The sequence below is a fragment of the Aythya fuligula genome, chromosome 3 (genome assembly GCF_009819795.1).
Source record: "Aythya fuligula isolate bAytFul2 chromosome 3, bAytFul2.pri, whole genome shotgun sequence".
Taxonomy (NCBI): Eukaryota; Metazoa; Chordata; class Aves; order Anseriformes; family Anatidae; genus Aythya; species Aythya fuligula.
In genome coordinates, this window is record NC_045561.1 from 86,800,842 (window position 1) to 86,824,600 (window position 23,759).

General features: G+C 39.0%; 1 protein-coding gene across 1 annotated transcript; it reads left to right on the forward strand.

Moving 5' to 3' along the window:
* Positions 1-1,294: 1,294 nt before the first annotated feature.
* SLC17A5 (solute carrier family 17 member 5) lies at positions 1,295-23,400 on the forward strand. The gene is made up of 11 exons (XM_032183783.1): positions 1,295-1,412; positions 4,269-4,465; positions 5,698-5,931; positions 6,437-6,524; positions 9,012-9,098; positions 10,345-10,463; positions 11,281-11,439; positions 13,886-14,018; positions 15,154-15,301; positions 20,133-20,223; positions 21,694-23,400. The coding sequence occupies exons 1-11, from the start codon at positions 1,349-1,351 to the stop codon at positions 21,829-21,831; spliced, it is 1,458 nt and encodes a 485-aa protein (XP_032039674.1). The 5' UTR covers positions 1,295-1,348; the 3' UTR covers positions 21,832-23,400.
* The last annotated feature ends 359 nt before the right edge of the window (positions 23,401-23,759 follow it).

A 23,759-nucleotide genomic window follows, 5' to 3' on the forward strand; every position in this document is an offset into this window, starting at 1 on the left:
TATGATGAGGGGAGTCTAGAAAGAGCTTGGGGTTCAACTTGTAGATGGAAACTGTCACCTCCATGACCCCACGATGCAGCACGGCACTTGTGGCCTGCAGCCCCTCAGATGTCCTTCCTCACTGGAAAGACCAGGCAGGGTGTCTGCAGCGTGTGTGAAACACCACAAAGCCTTCAAGTACAGTAAAATACATCTTCACTTTTCATAAAGTGTTGCAAAATATGTTTGATCTGTGTTTTGTCAGAATTAAGCCATTGGGTTTTCATTCAGTAGCTGGGGTTATAAAAGTAATTTCTAAGCAAGGTTGACTCACATACAACAGAAACTCTTAAGCTAAACCCCAGAACTGAAACAGAAATTCTGGTTTGCTTCACATTTGCATAGATACTGGACGACCAGCACAGAGCCACATTCAATTACCAGTTGCAAGTCCAGTGCATCTACCTAGTGCAGATACAACTGAATATACTGCCAAGAATCATGTACATTATTCCATTTCCCACCATGCAAAATGTTCCAGGCAGCTATTTACCCATCTCTGCACTGACACAGGCATCCAGCACAGCAGAAGAGGCTTTAGCAGGCAGCCGCCAGGGCTGTGCAAGTGACTCAGCACTCAGCCCTGGCACAGGTATGGCTGAGCAGAGATGGTGTGCGGTGGCGCAGGCTGTACAACTGCGAAACTCTTGTTAGCTTTCACTGATGTAGGCCAAAGAGGTTGGGAACCAGTGTTTCAGAGGGAAAAAAGCTTTATTAGGTGTGCTGTGTAATTCAGAGGGGGAAAGCTTTATTGCATATGCTGTGTAATTCAGAGGGCAAGAGCTTTATTATGTATGCTGTGGTGCTTGTTCGCTTTGTTGTGTATGCTGTGATGCCTATTCACGTATTTACATTGCCGTGTTTCCAGCCTTCCCTCCAGGAGCTCTGCACACGAGCAGCGCCTGCTCCCCAGACGTTACAAATTACCATCATAACGCCCTTCAGGCGGAGGAGCGCTTTGCGGTTACGGGGAAACCAGCCCCAACCTGGGGCCTGCCCCAGTTTAGAACCGATTTCCAGCGCCCACACCCCACTGGGGGCTGCAGGAGGCCACCCCCCGCCGCCTCAGCGCCCCGCTTTCCCCGGGGGGGGCTCCGCAGCGACGCCCTCGGCCAGCCCGGAGGGCGGCGCTGCCCTCACCCAAGATGGCAGCTGAGGGCCGGCGCCCGGAGGGGCGGAGCGGGGCGGAGCGGAGCGGGGCCGGCTGCGGGGCGGCTCCGCGGCGGCTGCGGGGCTCCCGGCCGCTGCTCCCGGCCTCTCCGCCGTGGCGGCCGGCGGGCTGGCGCTGGGCACGCTGCGGGACAGCGCGATGGAGCCCGAGGAGGGCGAGGACCGCACGCCGCTGCTGAAGGAGCCCCGGCTCGACGGAGCGGGTGAGGGGAGCGGGCGGCGGCCGAGCCCAGCCCGGGCTGCGGGGCCCGGCAGGGGGCGGGCCGGGCTGCGGCGCCTCCCCGGCGTCGTGTCGCCATGGAGCCGGGCAGGGCTTGGGGCGGCGGGTGGGGAGAGGAAGGGGAGCGGGGCAGAGGGTGCGGGTGGTCGGGGGTCGGGTAAGGGGTGTGCGGGGTGTTTTTGTGATTAGTGTCCCAGGAGAAAGTGTGAAGGTGACAGCGAGGCGGTGGGGTCCCGCAGCGTGCCCTGCAAAGTAACCTGCTTGCCGAGCAGCTCCCTTACGGGACAGCGGGTAACAAAACGGCTTAAAAGCTCCAGGGTCAGGTTTTAGGGCAGTGCCCTGCAGCAGAGGTAGCGCACCTCACCCGCAGGGAGGCACGGCACGGAGCTACTTCCTTTAACCGCCCCGCAGCCTGCGGTGCAGACCTGCTTCCCTTAGCTGCAATTCAAGGCTCTCGTTCACTTATATCTCCTTTTAAACATGCTCCTGAAGTCAGAGTTGTCTCTAGATGTAGCACCCGTGGCTACCGGTCCAGGTAAGATCTCCAGCGTCATGGTTAGCTGCCTTAAGCTTTAGGGGGGACGACAGTAGCTCTTTGCCAGTGAATGTGGTGGTGTCCTAAAGAGGTGCGTAGCCAAAACACAGCTGGAATCTTCTTGAACCTTCTATTAACTTCACCTAATATTCTCAAGTGTTGCAAATGCACTTAGTAGGAAGACATAAAAAAAGTCATTAGTGGTCTTAAGTTCTTACACATCGCCTTTGTGGAGCTTGCCCTCCAGATGAGGCATGCACCAGCACAAGCCTTCCAGAGGCAGAGTAATGGACACTGCGGTGAATCTGCCTTTCCAAGGACAGGTCATATCATAAGAGCCATCTCAAGTCTTCTGTTATTATTGTTTAACCCCAGCAAATACAGGCACAACAACGGAAAGGTTAAATAGCTTTACTTGCAATTATATTCATTAGTTTAATTTCAGCGACTATACATTTTCTATTGAAAGGAAATTGCTTTTCAAACAACAGCAAAGGGCACTGAAGCTACTTGACTTGTTTTTCTGCATTAAGCACTTCCTGCTCTTGGCGCCTGTTGTTTTGAAAGCAAGCAATAAAGTCTTGGCTATATGTCATTTTAAAATGACATAAAAGCCAAGGCAAATGAGAGCAGCAAAGTCTCCTCTATGTCAGTTAAAAACCAGGTACTCCTTTTTCAAATGCCACCGAAGCAAGACTTGCCATTACTGTAGGTCTGGAAGATGTTTTATGTATTTGCATAGTAGCCTCTCTTGTTACTCATTTACTAAAGAAACATAGCAAATAATGCCTCGCTGTCAGCGTAACAATTTGTTCAGCCTTAGTAAACTTCAGATAGGTTTATCAGGGACAGAGACCACAAAAAAAAAAAAAAAAAAAAAAAAAAGAATAAGTTCTACAACTTTCATGAAAACTGCAGTCTCATAGAAAGGCTCTGTTGGTGCCCCTAAAATTAAGGGATCGCATAGACTCGTTACAGATTTCTAGAACGTTCTTGGGAAGAGGAGAGTCTTCAGATAGCTTGTCCCCAGGGAATGCTTTTTGCTTCTTACTGCAGATCAGAGAATCCAGTCAAGAAACATGCTGCAGCTGCAGATTGGGCTCCAGCCAATCCTGCTGTTCATAGATCTACTTGTTCTATTCAGAATTTAAACGCTGAATAGTCAGAGAAGCAATTGCTGCAGACTGAAGTAGTATCTGCAGGTGCTGATTGCCAATTCTGCCTCAGTTTCAGATGTCCGAGTTATAAAATTTTCTGTTATCACCACAGTTTCCTCACGAGGGGAAACTCCACCCTGGAACTATTTGTACATTCAGCGGATTCTTCATGTCATTTCTCAACAGTTTGACATTTCTGCTTTGGTAGCTGTAGACATCCCTGGTTCAAAAAGAGTATCTGCAGAGCTGTAAACTGTATTTTGTATACAGCCTCCCAGCTGAAATACATCTCAACTCTGATCCGAATCTCCTGGCACTGATCAATGATCTCTGCCAAATACTGCAATGTCCTACTGTCGGAGGAAATTGATAACAGTGACAGTGCAAAGCCTGATATTGGGGTGTAAACAGCTGACAGAGTTGGTTTAATGCCACAATACAGGTTTAATGCTGAATCTAAGACCCATTTTCCTTTGACAACCTCATTATTATATAGTGACTGCAAGAAAAGGGGCAGATTGGATAACTGGGAAACTGCTACAGTTCTACAGTGCCTTGGCAGTGTTTGCCTCTTTTTTTTTCTGCTTTTTTTTTTTTTTCCTTAGGCAGCTATTAACAAACATGTATTGGTTTATAAACGAACATACAGAAGGAAAACTCGTCTTAAAAACCAGCTTCACTGGCTGTTTTTTAGTGCTACTTTAAGAGTTTCAGTCCATCTTGAACCATTTTTAGGTACATTAAAGGCTTCCTGATGGTTTCATTTCTTTTATTTTTATTTTTTAACGTGAAGTTCCAGGTTGAATAATTATTACTGTATGTTCAAGAGGACTTTTGAATGCTTCTACATCTATTTCCACAGGCCACACAGCACATTTCCACTGCAGCCCCTACACTTGTGTGCACAGCTACCGGTAGTCTAAACCAGAATCACCTTTGTTTCACACATCAGTAGAAAAATGTGCGTTACTTTTTCCACCCTGATCTCTACCCATATTGAGTACACTCCTCAAGACTACAACAAGCTTATTTTTTCTTACCTGTAAATTTCTGAGATTATAGTAAAAACTGCTTGTCACTTGTTCTCTTGTTTTTGTTGTTGTTGGGTTGTGTTAAAACAAAAACTTGTTATTTATTCTCCTTTCAGTCCCTGCCTGCTGCTCAGCTCGCTACAATCTAGCACTGCTGGCCTTTTTTGGGTTCTTCCTTCTGTATGCATTGCGTGTGAACTTAAGCGTTGCTCTGGTGGATATGGTGGAACCTAACACAAGCTTAGCAAAGAATACGACTTCCAATGTGTGTCCGGAGCATTCGTCCACCATAAATACTCCTCGCAACACAACGGTGAGGTCTCAAACATACCGATCTGAAACGTGGCATGTAAAATTGTTTTTAATAAAGGCTGTGATTGATGAGTCATGCGTAGAAGGCAAGAGAACTGGCTGCTCGTTACCAGATAGCCTTTGCGGTGCTGCTCTTTTAAATCAAATCCAAAAAATAATAGCCTTAAATGAGTAGCTGATTTAGAAGTGCTGTGCTCAGGATAAGGTTTTAATTTTTATTTTTTTTAGTGTACGTCTTTCTGTGCTGTTCTTTACAAATTAGCTGGTCTGACCTTATAGATTATTATGACTCACTGTTTCATATGCCAGTGAAGAACTGTTTCTGTTACATCTGCGTCAGAGCTCACATCACTATCTACATTTGCTTGGGCTTTGTACAGTTCTGGGAGTGTGACATTTCATTTTAAATTAACTAAAATGCAATGTTTTTCTCTTCTCTTCTTTGATTGCTTTCCCTGATCACAATTCTTGACTTTATATCCCTCACCTCCTCACTTTCTGTGCAGTAATCCTTAAAATCACATTTAACTATGAAAAGTTATATTTAAAAACGGTTTTGTTAATTTGGACATACATAATCTCACCTTATAGCCAAGGTTTATTACTGAGCCCTCTTGCCCTTTTCCTGCCTTTGTCTTGTTTGTTTGGAGGTCATTTATTATTTATCATGAGCAAATTGCCATTGCGTGTTGTACGGGAAGAAGATTCTCCCTCATCACTTCTGCGAAATAAATGCTGCTCATTTAGGTGCTCATAAATAGGAGTTTTGGAAGTGATCCCAAAGTTTAAAATCACTTCCTTGGGCAACCATTTATGTCCTCTTGCTGACTTTTTTTTATTGCTTCCTTATCTTAGCCATCTTTGCTTTATTGCTTCTCTGCTAAACTCATTTTCCTCTGCCAGGCTTATCCTGTTCTTCCATCTATGCTTGCGAGTCCTGTCCTTGGTTGTTCTTTTTCTTTATATTAAATGTAAGTATCTGCGTCTCCTGGTTTGCTTTTCTCTCCGTAAGTTTTCTGCATGAAAAGCCATTTTCCAGACTGCAACAGAATGCCCATGCCGTGATACAGAAGTGGGATTTGCACATCTTGTGAAGATGGAGACCCTACAAAAGGCCATGAAAGATCTGCAATTTAGGCATGAAGGACTAATTAATCAAATTCATATAAAATATGGTCAGAGAAACTGCTGTCTTGAACTGACTGCATTTTGGGTTTTGTTTTCTCTTTTCAGGGAAAAAAGTATTCTTGGGATGCTGACACGCAGGGATGGATCCTTGGTTCTTTTTTCTACGGCTATATCATTACTCAGATTCCAGGCGGATATCTTGCAAGCAAAATTGGAGGGAAGCTCTTGTTGGGTTTTGGTGTCTTTGGCACCTCGGCATTCACCTTGCTTACTCCCTTAGCTGCGGATTTGGGAGTTGGCTACCTCATAGCTGTCCGAGCCTTGGAAGGACTGGGAGAGGTAATCCTTTTTTTCTATGTAACTTGAAAATGTATCCCAATAATTTATTGATAAATTGTAGTGGTTAGACCCTGTGGCTGTTGGTATGCTGGAGTAGTGCAAGGATTGTTTACTTTTGAGTAGTCTAATTTTATTTTTTGAATAATTAACCAATTTGCCCTATTTTTTAGCCTAAGCTTTTTTTAAAAAGAAAAAAGATAATTCCAGGTTTGTCTCAAGTGTCTTTACACATAAAACCTTTCTGATTTGTCAGAACCCAAGAGTTCAAACAATATTGTTTGTATTCTTGCAACCTTTCCAGTATATGAAGATTCAAAAGCAAGATAAATTAATTTTACCACCTTACTGTCACAGCTTACATGCTTATTTTTAAGTGGTTTCTTGCTAGGCAAGAAGCTAATGGGTTTTACTACTGCTTTTTAGTGAAATATTCATTTGAAACATGCAAACTTGAAGGAAGTTCTAAAATTGTTACTTTTCAGCAGAATGGCATTTTGTGTTCTAGGGTGTTACCTTCCCAGCTATGCACTCAATGTGGTCTTCTTGGGCCCCGCCACTGGAACGCAGCAAGCTCCTCAGTATTTCATATGCAGGTGAGAAGTTCCCACGCTGGTAACAGGATTATACATTTTTACTGCAGTAACAGGGAGGATTGACTTAAATCAAAGGGATTTACATTATCAATTTTAATCAGCATTTAATCTGAAAAGCATAACACTGAATTAAATCTTGCTTTGCATTCATTATCTTCATTTTTTCATGGCTTTTTTAGCCTCCAGTTAAGGTATTGATCTGCAGTGAAGTATAAACTTCAAACTGTGGTATCAAGCGGTACAAAGAGTTATTGTGAAACTGATTAATAGAAGATATTGTAAATAAAGGAAATATAACAGCAAAAATAAGATGGGGCAGAATCACAGGATTATTATTCTTATTTTTTAAGAGGTGGTTTTGGAGGAACTTGAGGAAGAAAATATCTGAAAATATCAGGTATTCCTGCAAGAGCAGCTTGTCAGAGATCAGTACCCTCTGACAATATTCTTTTAGATACTCCATGTGTGGAGGGTGTAATGTTTAATACAAAATGTAGTTATTTGAATATATTTAATGTAGTTATTTGAATATATTTGATGTTACGTGGGATTTTTTGATTTACAGAGTGAGACAAAGCGTACTGAAAACATAACACAGTCATAAGTTATGCTTAGCAAAGTATAGCAGTCACAATACCCAGTTCAAGTGCAATACCAACATGATTCCCATTATCTGTCTCTGTGATGTCTCTGCCATCACGATGCTGGGTGTCTCCGTTTGCTGGGAAGAAGGGTGTGAGTTGAAGCCAGCTTGAGCCCATTGCCCTTTTCAAAATTATTTTGTTGGTTGTTTGGTTTCTATACTCTGTGTTGAGTTGTGTCTCGTATTAACTCCCCTGATGCTGGTCTAGCTAACTAAGGGGGATATTCACATGATTTTAGTGAACTCAGGGGAAAACATTTATACTATCGGTTGATCCACTCAATTGATAGAGCTGTTTGGCTAATGCAAAGGCTGCCCCTCCAGTCCCCTTTGTGTTGAGATAGCCAGCTTTCCTTACAATGGCTCTGGTCAGTCACACCCTGCATTATTCCTGAGCATCGTGGACAGTTACAGGGCTATCCCGTGTAAACAGTAACTGCAGTTTCTAATGAGTCTAGTAGCTCACTTGTGCCTGTGCCAACAGGAATGAAGCCTTAGTCCTTTCTTCCTATTTCCACATTTCCCTCCTAGTCAAGTGTCTCATTCCTTCCTGTGTGCTATTTCAGGCACTCATCAGACCCCAGCATGACCCACTTTAACCCACCTAATGCATCAGATGGTCTTTTTCTCTTTAATATCTATTTTCTGACATATTAGTGAGTTAAATCTGCTTGAAAAGAAGTCTGCACTTGAGAAGACAGCATACAAGATAAGTAGAGTACAGAGCTGGGGTTGACACTGCTTTTAGCAGTTAAGAGCTTCTAAATTAACCCTTTGTGAAGCCATATGCTAAAGTATAGGTGAGAAGAGGCTGTGACCTTGAACAGCAGGCGTGGATGGATAAGGCACCTTGTGTAAACTTAACAAAGTGTTTCCCTTTTCCCCACATTTTCTTGGTTGGCAGTCACGTGGTCTGTGGCTAAGAAAGTCCTGATCCTGTTGACTTTGTAAGTGAACACATGACAGAGTTACACATAGTTACTTTGCTTTGTATTTAACATGAAGTATGTGGTTTCGTTGTTTTGTGGTTGAAGCTTTCTGCCTCAAATAAAAATAGTTTCCATAAAGGAGGAATCTGGGTAGCCAGCGTATCGATACAATCTAATGTTTTCTGAGCTGAGATTAGGTTTGGAAAAGCGATTGTATAATTAATATTAAGAGGCGAGGTTTGATATTTATCACCAGTTGAAGGCTCCTAAGTATGTAAATAATATGGGTGCTACCTGCCACCCTTTTCAAAATGTACCTTGAATTGTATTTCAAGAATCGTTCGTTCCTGCTTTTGGCTTGTATCAGGACTGGAATCTGCTCATCTTTCCCTTCTACTTTGTCTGACCCTCCACACTGTCAAATTCAGGGACTGTGCAGTTAGAACCTGCTGGCTGTAAGGATGCCTTCTGGCTCTTGTGTCAAGCGTTTCTGTTTCAGTAGGAGTTATGGGCAATTTGGTTATAGAAAATCAGAACATTATTTCCCCCTTCCCTCCCCGGGTCCTTGATTGCACTGTGGTCAGCTCCCTCAGAAAGGTCAGTTGACTAAGTTGTATTGTTTTGAATGTATTGCAGCCGTTACGTTTTTGGAGACGAATGTGCCAAGAATGCTGTCTCATTGCCTTCTGCTTGTTATTTTGGCTGTTTAGGACCTTGTGATTCCCGTTTTCTTGGAGTTGCCAAAGCAGTTTATGGTGCCTTTTGATTCTTTCAGGAAACACCACCCTCTAGTGGTGGTGACAAACCTTAGCTGCATGGTTTGTTAGAAGAAAATAAAATACCTGTGAATTAAAAAAAAATAAAAAAATAAAATAAAATAAAAGGTCTAGAGATGATTTTTTTTTTTTCTGGTAGGTGCACAGCTGGGAACTGTTGTCTCTCTGCCACTGTCTGGCTTAATTTGTTACTACATGAACTGGGTTTACGTGTTTTACATATTTGGTAAGTTTTTTTTGTTGTTGTTGTTTTTGTTTTTTTTTAATTATTATGCCATATATATAATCCTTTTTTTTTTTTTGAAAGCTATGGTATGTTGGTTTAGTATGTCTTATATGAAACTTAATTTAAGTTTTAAAGACATGTTCAACATGTAGGGCTGTCATTTTTTTTTTATTTATTTTTTTTATTCCTGGGAAATTAGAGATATTTAAAGCTAGAAAGATTCCTTTGCTTCCAGTGAACAAAGATGTCTCTGAGTTGGACAAAAGTTGGCACAAGTCAAATGTTCTCAGCTTTCCCACCACTCGGAAATAACTAGCTGGAATTTCTTATTTGAAGTGTGAAATTAAGTTAATAACTTTAATCCCAGGAGCAATCTTCTACTATGAGTGAAAGAACGTCTGAAAAGTTACTGCTGTTTTAAGTGGAAACTCTGTGAAAATTTCTCTAGCAGTCACAGGAACCCAGAAGGAATGCCCCAAATGCAAGGAATAGCGTATTTGCTAATGTTCTAGAAGAAGCTCAAACATAAAATAGTTGCTAATAGGATGTCATAGGTCTAACATGCTTTTTATAGGTTTATGTACGTTTCAAAGTTGTTTCATGCTCTGCACGGGGAAAAGAGAACCAGAATAAAAGACAAGGCTTACACTTTACTCAGTAGAACCACCTCCAATTTTTGTATAATTAAAACTGTTCAAAACAGAACTAGACAAAATAAATGACAATGTTTAAGTGAAATTAAAATACAGGTAATTTGAACCAATTTTTGGAAAGCTAGCTTTTTCAGATGACTGTTCTGGTGCCTTAGCTTAAAAGGGAAAATAAAGATTGGCATATTTGTTAAGCTATATGTAGTGATTTTCTGTATGCATGTGTGTATGCAAAGTGGTTCTTTTGTGATTAAATTCCTCTGTGTGAGCTGTATCATTTATGGCCGTTCCACGTGACTGATAAAAGTACAATGTGGATGTGTGTGTGGCTTTCTTGCTGTCTGAGGCACTTCCAGGAGGGAGAAGGGGGGGGGGGGGAAGAACTTCCTGCTTAGTCATCTTTATTGCTTATAAATGGGTATTGTTCCCTTTGAGGAGCTAATGTTTTTAAGTAGATAAAAGGTTTTTTCCAAATACCCTAATGTAATTTTAATGAATGTTATTTTTCTAACTAAATTATCCAAGAGCATTATTTACTCAGCGTAATAGCTCCTATTTTTATTTCTGCCTCTTCACCCATCTTTTCCCAACAATAGGTGCACTTGGCGTATTATGGTTCTTCTTCTGGATGTGGCTGGTTAGTGACACACCAGATACTCACAAGAGCATTTCACATGCTGAAAGGGAATATATACTTTCTTCTCTAAAAGATCAGGTACAGCACTTTGGTATAGCTTTGTTTGCTTACATTAGAATCTAAACTTCAAGTATTGTTGATAGCAAAATGCTCTCTTGATAGAAAAATGTCCTTAATTTGAGATAAAGACAGAACTTGTATAAATGAGAAAGTTGCTCATTAAACAAAGCATTTGTAGTAATGCTTTTTGTCACAAATGTTGTGGTGCTTTTTAATAAAAAGCTCAGGTCTATCACATGTCATTAAAATAAACATTGACCTGTATCATTTTTTTAAAATTTACAAAAACACATTTTGTACATGTATCTTCTAAGGGAGAGAGAGATTACTGTTTGCAGAGAAAACGTTTTGGAAATGCTAATGAGCCAGTTCCTAAAGCGTGCATATGAGTTTATTCCTGTGACTGGGGATATGCGTTTTTATGCTGTGAAGCTGGCTGAGAGATCAAAGCTAATATCTAGGATTGAGTAGGAAAGATTTAGCTAAATGCATCACGAGTTACTTTAAATATTTAATTGTTAAGGGTGAAAGCAGGAGGCGACAAATCTCAATAAGGGAAAGCATTTTTTTTTAAAATTCTGATTATAAAGTGTAATAGCAATTGGTTTACAATACTAAACAACAGAGCAGTAACATGCATTAGTATACCTTTAGTGAGAACTGAAATTGCTAGTGAATTCTTCTATTGACGTACTCGCATTGTGCATTTCCAAATGAATGATCACTGTAGATTTGGGTAGGATTTTAATGCCTGTAGTAACTGTTCATCTTGATGTCCTGATAATTCTTTCTATTATTTTTTTTTCTTTTTTCTCCTCTGCCTCCTGCTTGCTAGCTTTCTACACAGAAATCTGTTCCCTGGAGACCTATGCTGGAGTCCCTTCCACTGTGGGCTATCGTTGTGGCACACTTCTCTTATAACTGGACTTTCTATACACTTCTCACGCTCTTGCCCACATACATGAAGGAGATCCTGCGGTTTGATGCACAGGAGGTAAGATAAATAACTCAGAACAAAGTGACTCTATTCTTAAAGAAATACAATAACAGAGGTCTGACGTGGTATTTAGTATGGAGACACTTGGAATGTAAATTAATAACTGGGAAATGGTGAAATAATTCCCCAGAATTGAGCAGATGCATCTACAATATTGTGTGCATTGTCCTTTCAACTGGATTTCAGGATTTATTTGATACTTAGCTTAACAATAGCTTTTCAGCTCATTTTTTCTGGTTGAAGATAGGTGTTGCTCATTTCTATCTACTCGGATTTAAAATTATTTTAAAAATATATAAAGCAATAACTACAGAAAATATATTTCTCAGATACATGGTTTGCATGACTGCTTCAAATTTTGTAGTGTTTTTTATGGCTTCAGAAATACTCTCTACTTAGCTCACTCATAAAGTAGAAAATTGTCTTTTAACATTAAGGACATCTTTGGGTAAGTGACATTTTAAGTATTTTAAGGAGGAAAAAAAATACACTTCAGTGTGATTGGTTCCTCTTCCAAATCATTATTTTCTTTAATTTCTTCAGTGAGTAGCAGAAGTACAATACCTTATGTTAACAATAGGATGAAACAAAATCATAAAGTCCAGAGATATTTCAAGTTTTTTTTTTTTTTTTTTTAACGAAATGATTTATCAGGCAAAAATTAAAGGGTTTAAAATATTTGTATGGCAGTTAGTTGACTCTCCTTTTTCTTCTTTCTTCAATGGAAAAACATCAGCAACAGTGTCTCCAGTATAAGCTGGTACTTCTCGGGTAAAAAGGTCCTCAGGTAGAGATTTCAAGAAGCTTAGCAGAGCCTTTTCCTGGCTTAACACCTGAGACTGGTTTAGAACAAAATGGAGATGCACACCATGCAAGAAGGATGTGATGCCAGCAGTCTTGTAAGGAAAAGATGAGGAATCTGTGTTAAAAGAGAAGGTTGCAGTCAAGCATACTACAAAAAATGGCTGGAAAAAATGGCTGAAGTTGCTCTTTAGATTCCTTATTATGCCTCCCTAGGGAACACCTGAGTAAGCATCTATGAAAGGCATATGTTACTCAATGCATGTATGTTGTAAGACTCCATTGCATGAAATGCCAGCAGGTTCTGCTGTGGTTTCCTGTGTCTAAGTGTTATGTTTCTTCTTTTTGGAGTGACTCCATCGGTGCTGACTATTGTGACACATTAAAGAAAACAGAATTTTTTTTTAAATTGCATAATAGTGTCAGACTAGCTTTCTTTGCCACGCATTTAGTTGTAAATTCCATTAGTGCAGTAGCAATTGCATAGTCCACCAGTTTCCATCCTATAATAAAGAGATCAGTTAAAAATTAATGCTGTGTCTTCGGACAGTGCTTCATAGTCACAGTAACAAAACAAACAAACCTTTTATCTTCTGTTTTTCAGAATTTCAGTTGTTATTTTTGAAAGCCAAGCATTGGAACCTAGCAGGCAACAACTTTGGATTTGGATAGAGTAAATTTCAGATGAGGATATGTTTGTAGTGTCATGTCAAATTAAATGTCCTAGGGAAGCTTTTACCTCTTTTTTGCCAAATATACATTTTATAATAGTGCATAAATTTTACAGTAGTTCTATCCAGTGGCTATCCAGATACCTCTTTTTAAGCTCAGTTTAGGTGAAATTATAGTTCAATTATCAATAATTATTTTTAATAGCATGGAAAGGCTGAAAACTGATGCTGCTCAGTAGAACTTGTGTTTCCCTCATGAGAAAAAAAGCAAGCATAATCAGGCAGAAGTCACTAAACAGCTCTAGTTTAAAGAAATGGAAGTCAGCAGCTGACATCGGTGTAGGTAACGGCAAGTCCTGAGTAATAGCTTTGCTTGGGATCATAGGATGCCCAGACAGAATCTGATGAAAGTCTTAATTCTGTGTCTTCTCTGGTTACAGCCATCATCAGATTTGTCAGCAGATAGCTGTGGGATAGCATAACATTGTAGAGTAGTAGCAGTACAGAACCCTGAGATCACAGATTCCACAACAGCTTTCAAAATCCTGTATAATACTTATAGCTTCCACTTACCTTAGTAACTCATTGATTTGAAACTTGTGTTTCTGGGTACTTGCAAAATTGGGTTAATGACCACAACATACCTTTTTTGCATAGTTTCCTTTTTCCTGACCAGTTGCTTATTTAAGCCTTTGAGTTTTTCAGCTGGCTGCGTTGGTAGTTATGGCTCAAGTCATGCAATGAAGAGTTTACACATCAGTAACTTGAAAATGCTTTGCCTTTTCTGTCCCTAGGTTTCTGTCCCTAGGTTTCTCTCATGGTAAAACCAACAATAGTTATGTGAATGGATGTTCCTAACACTCCTGACTCAAACTCTGTTATTGCTCCAAGACAAGTGATTTTTTCAGCAAATTGAACTGTCATTTCAGTGTTTTAACTGTGGTTTTGCTCTTTTTTAATCTCCTTAACAGAATGGCTTTTTATCTGCTCTGCCTTATTTTGGCTGCTGGTTATGTATAATTCTGTCTGGGCAAATTGCCGATTATTTACGGGAAAAGCAGAAGTTCTCCACTGTTTGTGTTCGTAAATGTTTTACCCTAATAGGTAAGTGCAAGTACTGTCTCTTGGAACATACTATGGATAGATATACATATATATACATATATAGATATACAAGTCTGTATATCTATACAGACTTGATTCTTTCTGGAAGAAATTGTACCTGGCTTCTGTTGGTCCATAGAACTTGGGGTTTACTGTTTCTGTCAGTACTTCATTATTTCAAATATCATGTTTCTTTGGTTTAGGTAATGTCAGCTGGACCCAAAGAGAGAATACAAAAGAGGTGTAAATTGTCCCTTGAATTAGTAATTAAATTCCAAATGAGAACAGCTGTTTTTCTGCGTGTTCACGTGTATTGTCCCTAGCCAACATCAAGCTGTTTAGATGCTTTTTATTTTAGCAAACTGGCTTCATACATCAAATATAGCCTTTAAATACTATTTATTTCACTTTATTTCAATGGAATTATGAATGGCAGAGGCAGGTGGAATGTTCAGTGAGTGCATTCTTTGTTTTTTCAGAAGAAAGATTAATTGTAAGAGATAATTGACAAAAAATGAAAGGAGTTAGACTAGAAAAAATAACAAGTAAAGACTGAGGTGAATTAAAGATTGAGGTGTGTATTCAAGTGGGCAGGGCAATGGTGAAATTTACTACGCTACTTAGAATCACTTCTTGCAGCCTCTGAAGTTTTCACAGTTGTCTTATGAGGATGAGCAAGAAGAAAAAAAAAAGCAACATAAATACTGTATCTCTTTTTAAAAAGACTAAAAGGAGATCTGCAAAAGTCAATGTTGGCTCCTGAAACCTGGACATTTAAATGGGAATAACTTCTTTGCAGTGCATGGTTCACATATTAGTCTGAGTGCAGCTTCTATTACTTGTATAGTTGTAAATAAAATGAACTTGTGCAGTCACTTTTAGCAGTACCATTGGCTTTCAGGTGAAGCTTGCTCTTTTCAGCTAGAGTAGGATTTTTCTAGTCTGTCCAACATTTTCTGAGACAGCCACGGGTTTGTAAACCATCTGCTCTTCCTCACTGGCCTACTGTAATGCACATAGTGAAGTGCTGGATTCTGTACACTAGATGGTGTTGGAGGTTGTATGTATACATAGCTCAGAGCCTCTTAATGTCTCTCTGGTTAAAAGTCCCCTGATTCTAAAATTTCTTTTGAAGGAATGATTGGACCTGCAGTGTTCTTAGTAGCAGCTGGATTCATAGGATGCAACTACGCACTGGCTGTTGCATTTGTGACCATATCAACAACACTAGGAGGATTTTGTACGTCTGGTTACAGCATCAACCATCTGGACATAGCACCTTCGTGAGTATTGCTGAAGCAATTGTTAATGTATGACCACTTCTGTTGTATTCCTGGAGTGCCTGGGAGCTTTAGCTATTGGCCATAGTGCTGTACAGACCTGGAATGTAAACAATGACAATGACTCAGGTTTACAGTTTTAAACACTGTATTTGCAAAAAAGTGCAAGTTTGGTAGAGAATATGATATGAACAACAAATTAGCCCTGTAATTCAGGCTTTGTTTGTTTGTTTGTTTGTTTGAAAAACATATTCTGTATCCTGGTATTAAAATTATATTTGGAGTAGGTGACCTGTTATCACTAGATGATGAATCTTGCATATGATTAGTCCAAACTACTCTTAAATGACCTTTAAAAATGTAAAGTCAGACTACAGTTTGTATTTTCTCCTCTGTTACAAATTCAGAACCTGACAGATGCATCTATTTCCTGAGAGGCATGTATATATGTAGATTCTTTTGAACCTTCAAATAAGCATTCTTTGCACTGGTAACAGTCAAGTACTTTGCTCTGTTGTTAATTTACCTATTTGCAGTAGCACTTACGTATGAGCAGGGTCAAATGACTTTATGACCAAATAAAAGAGTGCTTATATATTAATGTGTCAGATGAAAAGAATTTATCTATGAGTGGAGAGGAAAAAAAGTATGTTGTAGAGATGTTATCTAGGAAAAAATCCTTAATATCTGGGCAAAACCAAAGGTGGTATCCAGGCTTTGGTGATTGAAAGGATGGTGGTCAGGTCTACAATGATGAACAAGATTTAACTTGTGGATGTGTAATGGTGGGACTCTTTGTCAATCTTGACAAATTAGTTTAGGTAGCAAGCAAGATGGAAGAAACCAGTGTCTTAACTATAAACAGCGTGTACTGTGAACTGAACATGAAAGTAAGAAGAATAGCACCTGTGCTGCACTTTGTTTAATATCAAGTAGGATTATGAATGTAAAAGGTCTAGTTAAAGCACTGCACCTGGAGGATTTTGGGGCCATTATGCAACTTCTGTTTCAAGCTTACCTTTGCAGCTGCAGAAGTTGCTTTTCTAAAAATGTAAAACACTGTCTAAGAGTTACTTATTTTATTTTCGTGTGTTTAAAAACATGAAATGCAAGCATAAACATCAAGAGACATTATTTGTGTAAGCTCATTAATGGCAGAACTTAGATGTGTCTAGAGAGGGAGGCTGGCATCCATTCCTAAGCCCTCTACCTGACAGCTGTAGTAGTTGGAGAGCATGTAATGGCTGAGGCAGGGCGTTACAGGAGAAAAGAAGGGTCATATTTAAGGTAGACAAACATTGCTCGTGGGAATTCATTCCTTTCATTGCTCTGTCAGAGTTTACATGTGGTAGGTCAGTTGGACCAGACTCTTGTGTCTGTGAGGGCCATGTTCTTACCCTATAACTTCAAGAAGCGCTCATCCCTCTTCATAATTAAAGAATTCCTAAGAGAGCAGGTTCCTGAAGTGTAGTATGTAATGGGGGTCTGCAGCAGCTTGAGTCCAAAGTTAAACGTATCAATTGGGAAGTGAATGTTGGATCCAGTGACATTACTTGAGGCCTAGCTGATTTATTACTTGTTTTCTGGGTATGTCTTTTCAAGCTCTGAAGTCTAGTTTTTAAAATTGGAAGGACTGAGTGTTAATGAAGTCAGCAGGAGCTGTGCTTTGAACATAAGAGCAATGTTCATAAATATTCTTAAAGTGGGATCCTGAGGATCTCAAGTCAGTCATTCAGTAGGTGCGTGCATTCTTGGCCTGTTTTCAGTCCCAGTCTGTAGGATTGTGACATCCATCTCTCACAAACATTGTGGAAATAAACTTATTTTGTCAAAAATTCTACTGGAAAGCCTTTGGGATGATATAGGTGTTGAAAAATGCAACAAGAAAAAATCATGATATAGCATGCATATCAGCAGGCATAGTTAGATCCACCACGTGAACAGCTGCAGTATCCCTTGACCAAATCCCCCTCTGTTCTTCCTATCCTTGACAGTCATGCTTTTATTCCATTTGTGTTTAAACTGGGCAAGTTTCTCGGCCCTTCTTTCCTCTCAAATAGTCCGAAGGGAGCGGATTGGTTACAAGTCTAGGAGAGGCAGATGTCTCACTCAGAGTTCAGGAACTTGGACCTGATGTGGGCAATAGCAACAAATGCCTTCATGTACAGGAAAGCTTTACTGGACAGGAGGAACACACTCAGGGTAGAGGCTGTTTTACTGAAATCATTGAACCTCTATTCAACAAATGCATGCTTTAATTCAAGGAAAATATGTTCAAATGGAGACAGAGAAGGAAAAGAGAATCTCCTTGTAACAAAGGTAATAGGAAAAGAAAAAAAAAGTCTTCAAATACAGAAACACCAGGAAGTTTAAGATGAAAGGAAAAAAAAGTCCTTTTTTTTTTTTTTTTTTCTTTCCCCTTTGCTTAACTTTTTACAGGGGTCTGAACTTTCTTGGATGCAACGGCCATGCATCCAATGGCATTCACAATTTAAGGGATAAACTTTGCATAAGTGTAAAAATCTCAAAACAAGTTCTGCATGAGAGTGTGGAGGAGACCTCTGTTAAGAGTTTGCCTTCTTGGTTTGTTTATTTTTCCTTAAAACATGTTAGAATAACCAGAAGTGATTCAAAGCAATTTCAAAATGCACTTAGATGTCTATTTGCATTAGTTAAAAGTAAGCTGACTAGAATAGCAAAGAGTCCATTGTTGCTACTAAAACTTGCATTATACCAAAGAAATAATGATTACATTCTCAGGAAAAAAAACATGAATGAAAATACTGATGCTGGAAGAAAAAACAGTATTTGCTCTGTGTGTTTGGTTTCTAACACACATTTATTAGGCCATCGGTGCATTGAATTGCTGGAGGAGGGAAAGGGGGCATTGTTCTTGTGGGGAAAAATGTTTTCTATTCTAGTTGTCTAAACAAACATCAATACATTGCCATGTTTATAATTTTTATTATCTCTGTCACCGTGGGCCCTTATAGTATTCCACATAATGAACACCTCACATCTCTTTTTTATTATTTTTTTTTTAACAACTTAACCACTCTTCAAGTCAATTTGTATTTGCTTATCCCCACTATGCCATGAGAATTCAACCAATAACTTACTTTTAGTCTTGCTCTATAGATGTGTCTCTTTCTTTCCCATTTCATATGGGAGTCTCCTCTGTGCTGAGGGAGTGGTATAGCAGTTATCTGCATCAAACAGCAAGTGCTATCAAGAATGCAACCCATGTCAGAGACAGCAGGCAGAAATAGAGGCATTTAGCCAGTAATTAATGGCCAAAGATCTATGTGACAAGAAAAAAAAAAAACACTATTAAACTGTGTTTAAAGTTTGTCTTAGCAATACTGTGGTGCTTCAGCATGTTGAAGACAAAATGCACTTGGTTCTTCTTGAGGGCTTTAAATGGAAAGGCTTTCGAAGGAAGCTTTTATGCTTTCACATCATCTTTATAAAGGCATATTAATTCTTAAACACTCTAATGGAGAAACATGTTACATGGTCATTCTTATAAGAAATAAGAATCATTCTAATTACAGCAGTGGAGCTCAATCTAAAATATGTTGCCATGCTCTAAACTCATGTGTATTGTTGACTTTCAAGAAAAATCAGCTAATAGGCTTGACAATTGACTCTTGTCAGGGAAAAAAAAAAAAAGAAAATGTTTTCTGATGTTATTGGACTGGATACATATCACAACCTTTTATAATATATGGTTGAATTTTCATGTTTTGGTAAATAAAATGTCAAAGCTATGTACCACTCTTTGGAGATGAAATCATATTTCTGCTATGTTGTCATTATTAAATCAATGAGGACACCATTTCACTCTGTTAAACAGCCCCAACCAGTAACTGGGAGGTATCCCAATTTTCCAGTAGTAACTACAACTGATACTGGTATTCCGTATGATTCCTCAGCCAGCAACCCCCCCTTAAAGATCTGAACTGCAGGGATCTGTGCTCTGGTGGCTGGAAGGTCGAGCTCAGACATAAAAATGTCTAGCTCTTCTTTCCTTTGAGTCTCTCTCACAAGTCTGTGCTTGTGCTACAGTTTCAAACGTGATTTTTTGGTATTGCAACACTTCTGTGAATTGCACAGAGAAGAAGTGCTGAGACTCGGTTATTAAGCAAGTTACCAGTTTTTCCCAGCGAGTTTTTATGGCCGCTGGTGCATATGCATGCGCGTGCGTGGTGAAGCAACGTGTCCATGGAGCAGGAAGCCTTGGAACAGAACTGCAAGAATGGCAACCAGTAAAACGGGTCGAGGCAGACCCATTTCCCATTGGCCTTGACCCACAGAAAGCTGCAGGGAAGGACTGCTGCAGAGCTCTGCAGACTCCTTTAGCGTATCTCTCTGTAGTATAGTGGAAATATCCATCCAATCAGTGTTAATTAATTGCCTTTTTGGCAATGACACCTGCACCATCTCGTACTGTTGCCAAACAGCACTGTCATACTCCTTGTTGTCTTTCCACTTCAAGGCATGCAGTGTTTCTTTTCTAACTTTTTCAGTGGATCCCTTCCAGATAGTTTGGTTGTGGCTTAGCAAAGGGGATGTGGTTTTGGATTATGGATTCTAAGCAAAGCCGTGAGTAATTTAACTTAAATTCCATAACTGGCCTCTGGAGAATGATGGCATATGGAATGAATTGCCAGCGAGGTGTTACTAGAATAATAAGCTATTCCCACCTGAATACTTGTGTTTTAATTTGTCTGTGTGATCAAGATGAGGCCTGTGTGATCTGATTAGGCAAAATCATTTCCGTGACTGATAAACAGGATAAGTTAATAAGCCTTGATAATAATTTCTCTTGCAGGTACGCTGGGATTCTTCTTGGGATCACAAATTCTTTTGCTACCATCCCCGGAATGGTGGGGCCAGTTATTGCCAAGAGCCTTACTCATAATGTAAGTCCGTTTACTTTTCTTTTTTTTTCAGTTACTATATTTTTTATCTCTATTGAATGTCAGTTCTGTCTTCTGAAGTCTGTAGTCAAAAATGGAATCTCGGATATACGTGCAAGTTCTGTTACTGTGAACAGCTTAACCTTGATCAGAAAAATAAAGATACAGTCAAAGACCTGTGTGGGGCTTTAAAATTTAGTGATTCAGCCCTTACATTCTCTTGGAGTAAAATGTACATTTTTATGGCATTATGGATTCATAGTAGGTTAAAACCAACCAGACAAGACAGTTGTGGTATTATTGTAGCAAAGTAAGACAAGCTCTTACTTGTTTTCTAAAATTGTTCTCATGTGAGGTTCTGAGCTGTAAGGTCAGCATTTGTCAGATGAACCAGAAACTAGATTCAAACGTGCAGTTTTATAATGCACCCCTTTGTATGGATATTGTATGATCCGGATGTTCTAAGCAGTGTTATTCTTGCACCTAAATTGGGCAGTGTTGGATCTGACCTCCAAGATGGCTTAGTCAGACAAAGGGTCATTTGAAGCAGAAAAAGGGGGAGAGAAGTTGATTACTTTTTTTTAAAAAAAAGAACAATATGAATTATTCTAAAATCATCTAAGAAAAGAAGGTGTGCAGACTAAGTTCATTGATACAGCTGAACTTTTGGAGTTGGTAATCACTCCAATCATTTCCTTAAAAATAACAAAAATGCTAGTTAATGCATGAATCCAAATAAATTAGGTTCTTCCAAACTCTTAACAAGGGGTGTTGATTTTTTATTATTAATATTTTGGTAGGTTGGGTTTTTGAAGGATGGATTGGTTTTGGTTTTTTTCCCCTCATCCTAACATACTCTCCTGGTAGTTTGTTCTTGTAGTAAGGTCATTTACAGGTTTGGTACAGTACACATCTGTAATTTAAAAATTAAAAAAATAAATAAAAATTGTCCTTAAGACATATATGAATTTCTTCTTTATTAAAAAGAACAGATGCTATTCTGTGCTACATGGTTTGTGTATAACTAACATATGTTTAAAAAAACTTAGAGTACTAGAAGAGAAGCATTGTAGTCATTTACTGCTTAGCTTAGAGGACTCCAGCTCTTGGATGATCTGACCAGAAAACAAGGTAGAGTTCCCCTTATGGTAATGTTCTCTGTGAGTTTGCATAGCCTTCATGCAAATGTGGATTTAGATCTGAAGGCTGTGCATCTCAGATGATAAACTATTCCAGATAGTCCTATCAGAATTAGACTATGTAAGCTGTTTTGTTAAACTGCAGTTGACTAAAATGATAATTTGTTATGTTTGTAATGCTTTTATGTTGCTATAAAGTCAAGATGCATGGCATTTACGTTTAAATAGGCATGTGCCATAGCATCTGCTTTAAAAATACTTTTTTTTTTTCTTGAGCGTGTAGCTGTAAATTGACTGCATCTTTTTTTTTTTTTTTTTTTTTCCAATTTGACAGAACACTGTGGGAGAATGGCAGACAGTTTTCTATATTGCTGCTTCCATTAATCTATTTGGAGCAATTTTCTTTGCATTATTTGCAAGTGGAGAAGTTCAGGACTGGGCAGTCAGTGGTTATCACTTGCATCGAAACTGAAGGAGACGTTGAAAATACCAAAGCTGTGCTGAATCCCAATGTGCTAGAATTATGTGACCAGAAAAGTGCCTTCCCTACTGATGCCTAGGAACCTTCAAAGCCTTTCAGTTAAAATATTTTATCTGTGTATCTTTTGTACTGAAAATCATTTGACGTTATGTGTGTGTGCTATTTCCTAACGAGAAACTACTTGGATTAAATAGAATAGATTCATGCTAGAACTTGATATCAAATATATGATCTGAGATGACATTTTAAATCAGTGTGCTAGGATCCATTTCCTTCCAGTTTTTAATTAATATTTTCTGAATTAACATGTAGGCAGATGTTTGCTGATACTGAAATGAGAGGAAAAAGCAAAGTGATTATGTAGCACTGTGAGGAGGAATGGCATGCAAAGAATTGTACACACAGAAAAGCGGTGTTTTGATTTCCATGATGAGATTGATAGTGTTTCGCTGTTTAAAAAGCTAAAAGATTTCTAGTTTTCTACAATCTTTTATAAAGCTTTTATTTTGTCAGTGTTTTAATTATTGTCTAAGAAATGCACACTTGATTTTACTCTATTTTACGCACAAGTCTTCAAATAGAAACATTCCCTGTTTCAAGAATACAGCTTCACAATTGATACAAAGCAATGAGGAAGTGAAATATGCAGTTGTGACTGACTGAATAAGCCACGTGTTACTGTTCTCTGTAGTGCAGGTTTTTTTAAATAGGCCTTATTTTCATTCAGCTGTGCAAAGAAGAAGCAGTGCAACTCTGGTTTAAATCTAGGCAGTGTACAAGAATGATCTAGAAATAGAGGATCTGCATGTTTACTTGAAAATAACTTTCAATTTGGCAGTTCGTTTTTGTCTGTTAAAATCAATGCAGTGGAATTATTTCCTCTTTCACGTAGATATATTTGTCAGCTTGTCATTGTAAATGCAATAGATAAGGCCATTGTAGGGAATAAATGAGGAAAATCAGTTCTCCAGTAGCCTCGTTAGTCAGATAAAAGTAGAATAAAAAGAACCAGTGCAATATCCTGATGGTATTAATCTCCCGTCAGCATAGAATTTGACACTCAAGAGCATCCTTTGCACGATAGGCAATTAAATGCCACACACTAAGATTAAATTAAGTTAATGAAAACAGTGGCCTAGTTAAGAACAAATGGCTGAGTAATCTTGTAGTCACAAAGCAAAGCAAAATTCCTGTGCCAAAGATTCCTGGATTGGAGCAATTAGGTAAAAAATAAATAAATGAATAGAAATCACTGGGCTCTGGGTTTTTCATTTACCACCAATGCAAAAGAAAAGCCCAGTACTAACGCTGCTCCAGTGGAGCCTACCTTCCTTCATTTCTAGGAAATGGCATCTGCCGCCTCTTTTTAGCTTTAGCCATTTGATTTTGACCTTCCTTGAAGTGTCATGTTCTCTGATGGTGGAACTGTGTTTAAATCTGTGTTTGTCTGCAGCATTTCCACAATAAACAGTGTGAAGTTCGGTTGTAGTAGTTCAGTGAGAGTATGTTAAGGCTATATTGTATCCTTATTGTTTCCACAATAAATGGAACGAGTATTTACGTGTGCATCTGTTGTTGAAAATAACCACCTCCCTGAAGTTAGAATATCATCCTCAAAATATGCTGAACAAGATTGGTGGCTGGAGTAAGGAAGGGTTAATGTTTTCATGAAAAATTGCCTGCTTCAGGAGTTTCTTGTACAGCTTTACAGGTGAGTACTGTCTTCTGCCTGATACTATATTAAAAGTAATAATTTTGATTTCTGTCCACAGGAGTTTAAACTTTTCCAGTAACCTTGATTTAAAAATTATGAAAACAACAAAAACAATACTAAATAAACAAAACATTTTGGGGTATAGCTTAATTAATGCTGGCAAAATATTTTCTGCTAATCCTTTTGGATGAGCCTTCTGAGCTGC

Bases quoted from the DNA above. Each gene is read 5' to 3' on its own strand.
- SLC17A5 (XM_032183783.1), top strand. From the start codon at position 1,349: ATGGAGCCCGAGGAGGGCGAGGACCGCACGCCGCTGCTGAAGGAGCCC. The intron at 11,440-13,885 runs GTAAGATAAATA...TCTCCTTAACAG, and splicing joins TGCGGTTTGATGCACAGGAG to AATGGCTTTTTATCTGCTCT. The intron at 14,019-15,153 runs GTAAGTGCAAGT...TTTCTTTTGAAG, and splicing joins TAAATGTTTTACCCTAATAG to GAATGATTGGACCTGCAGTG.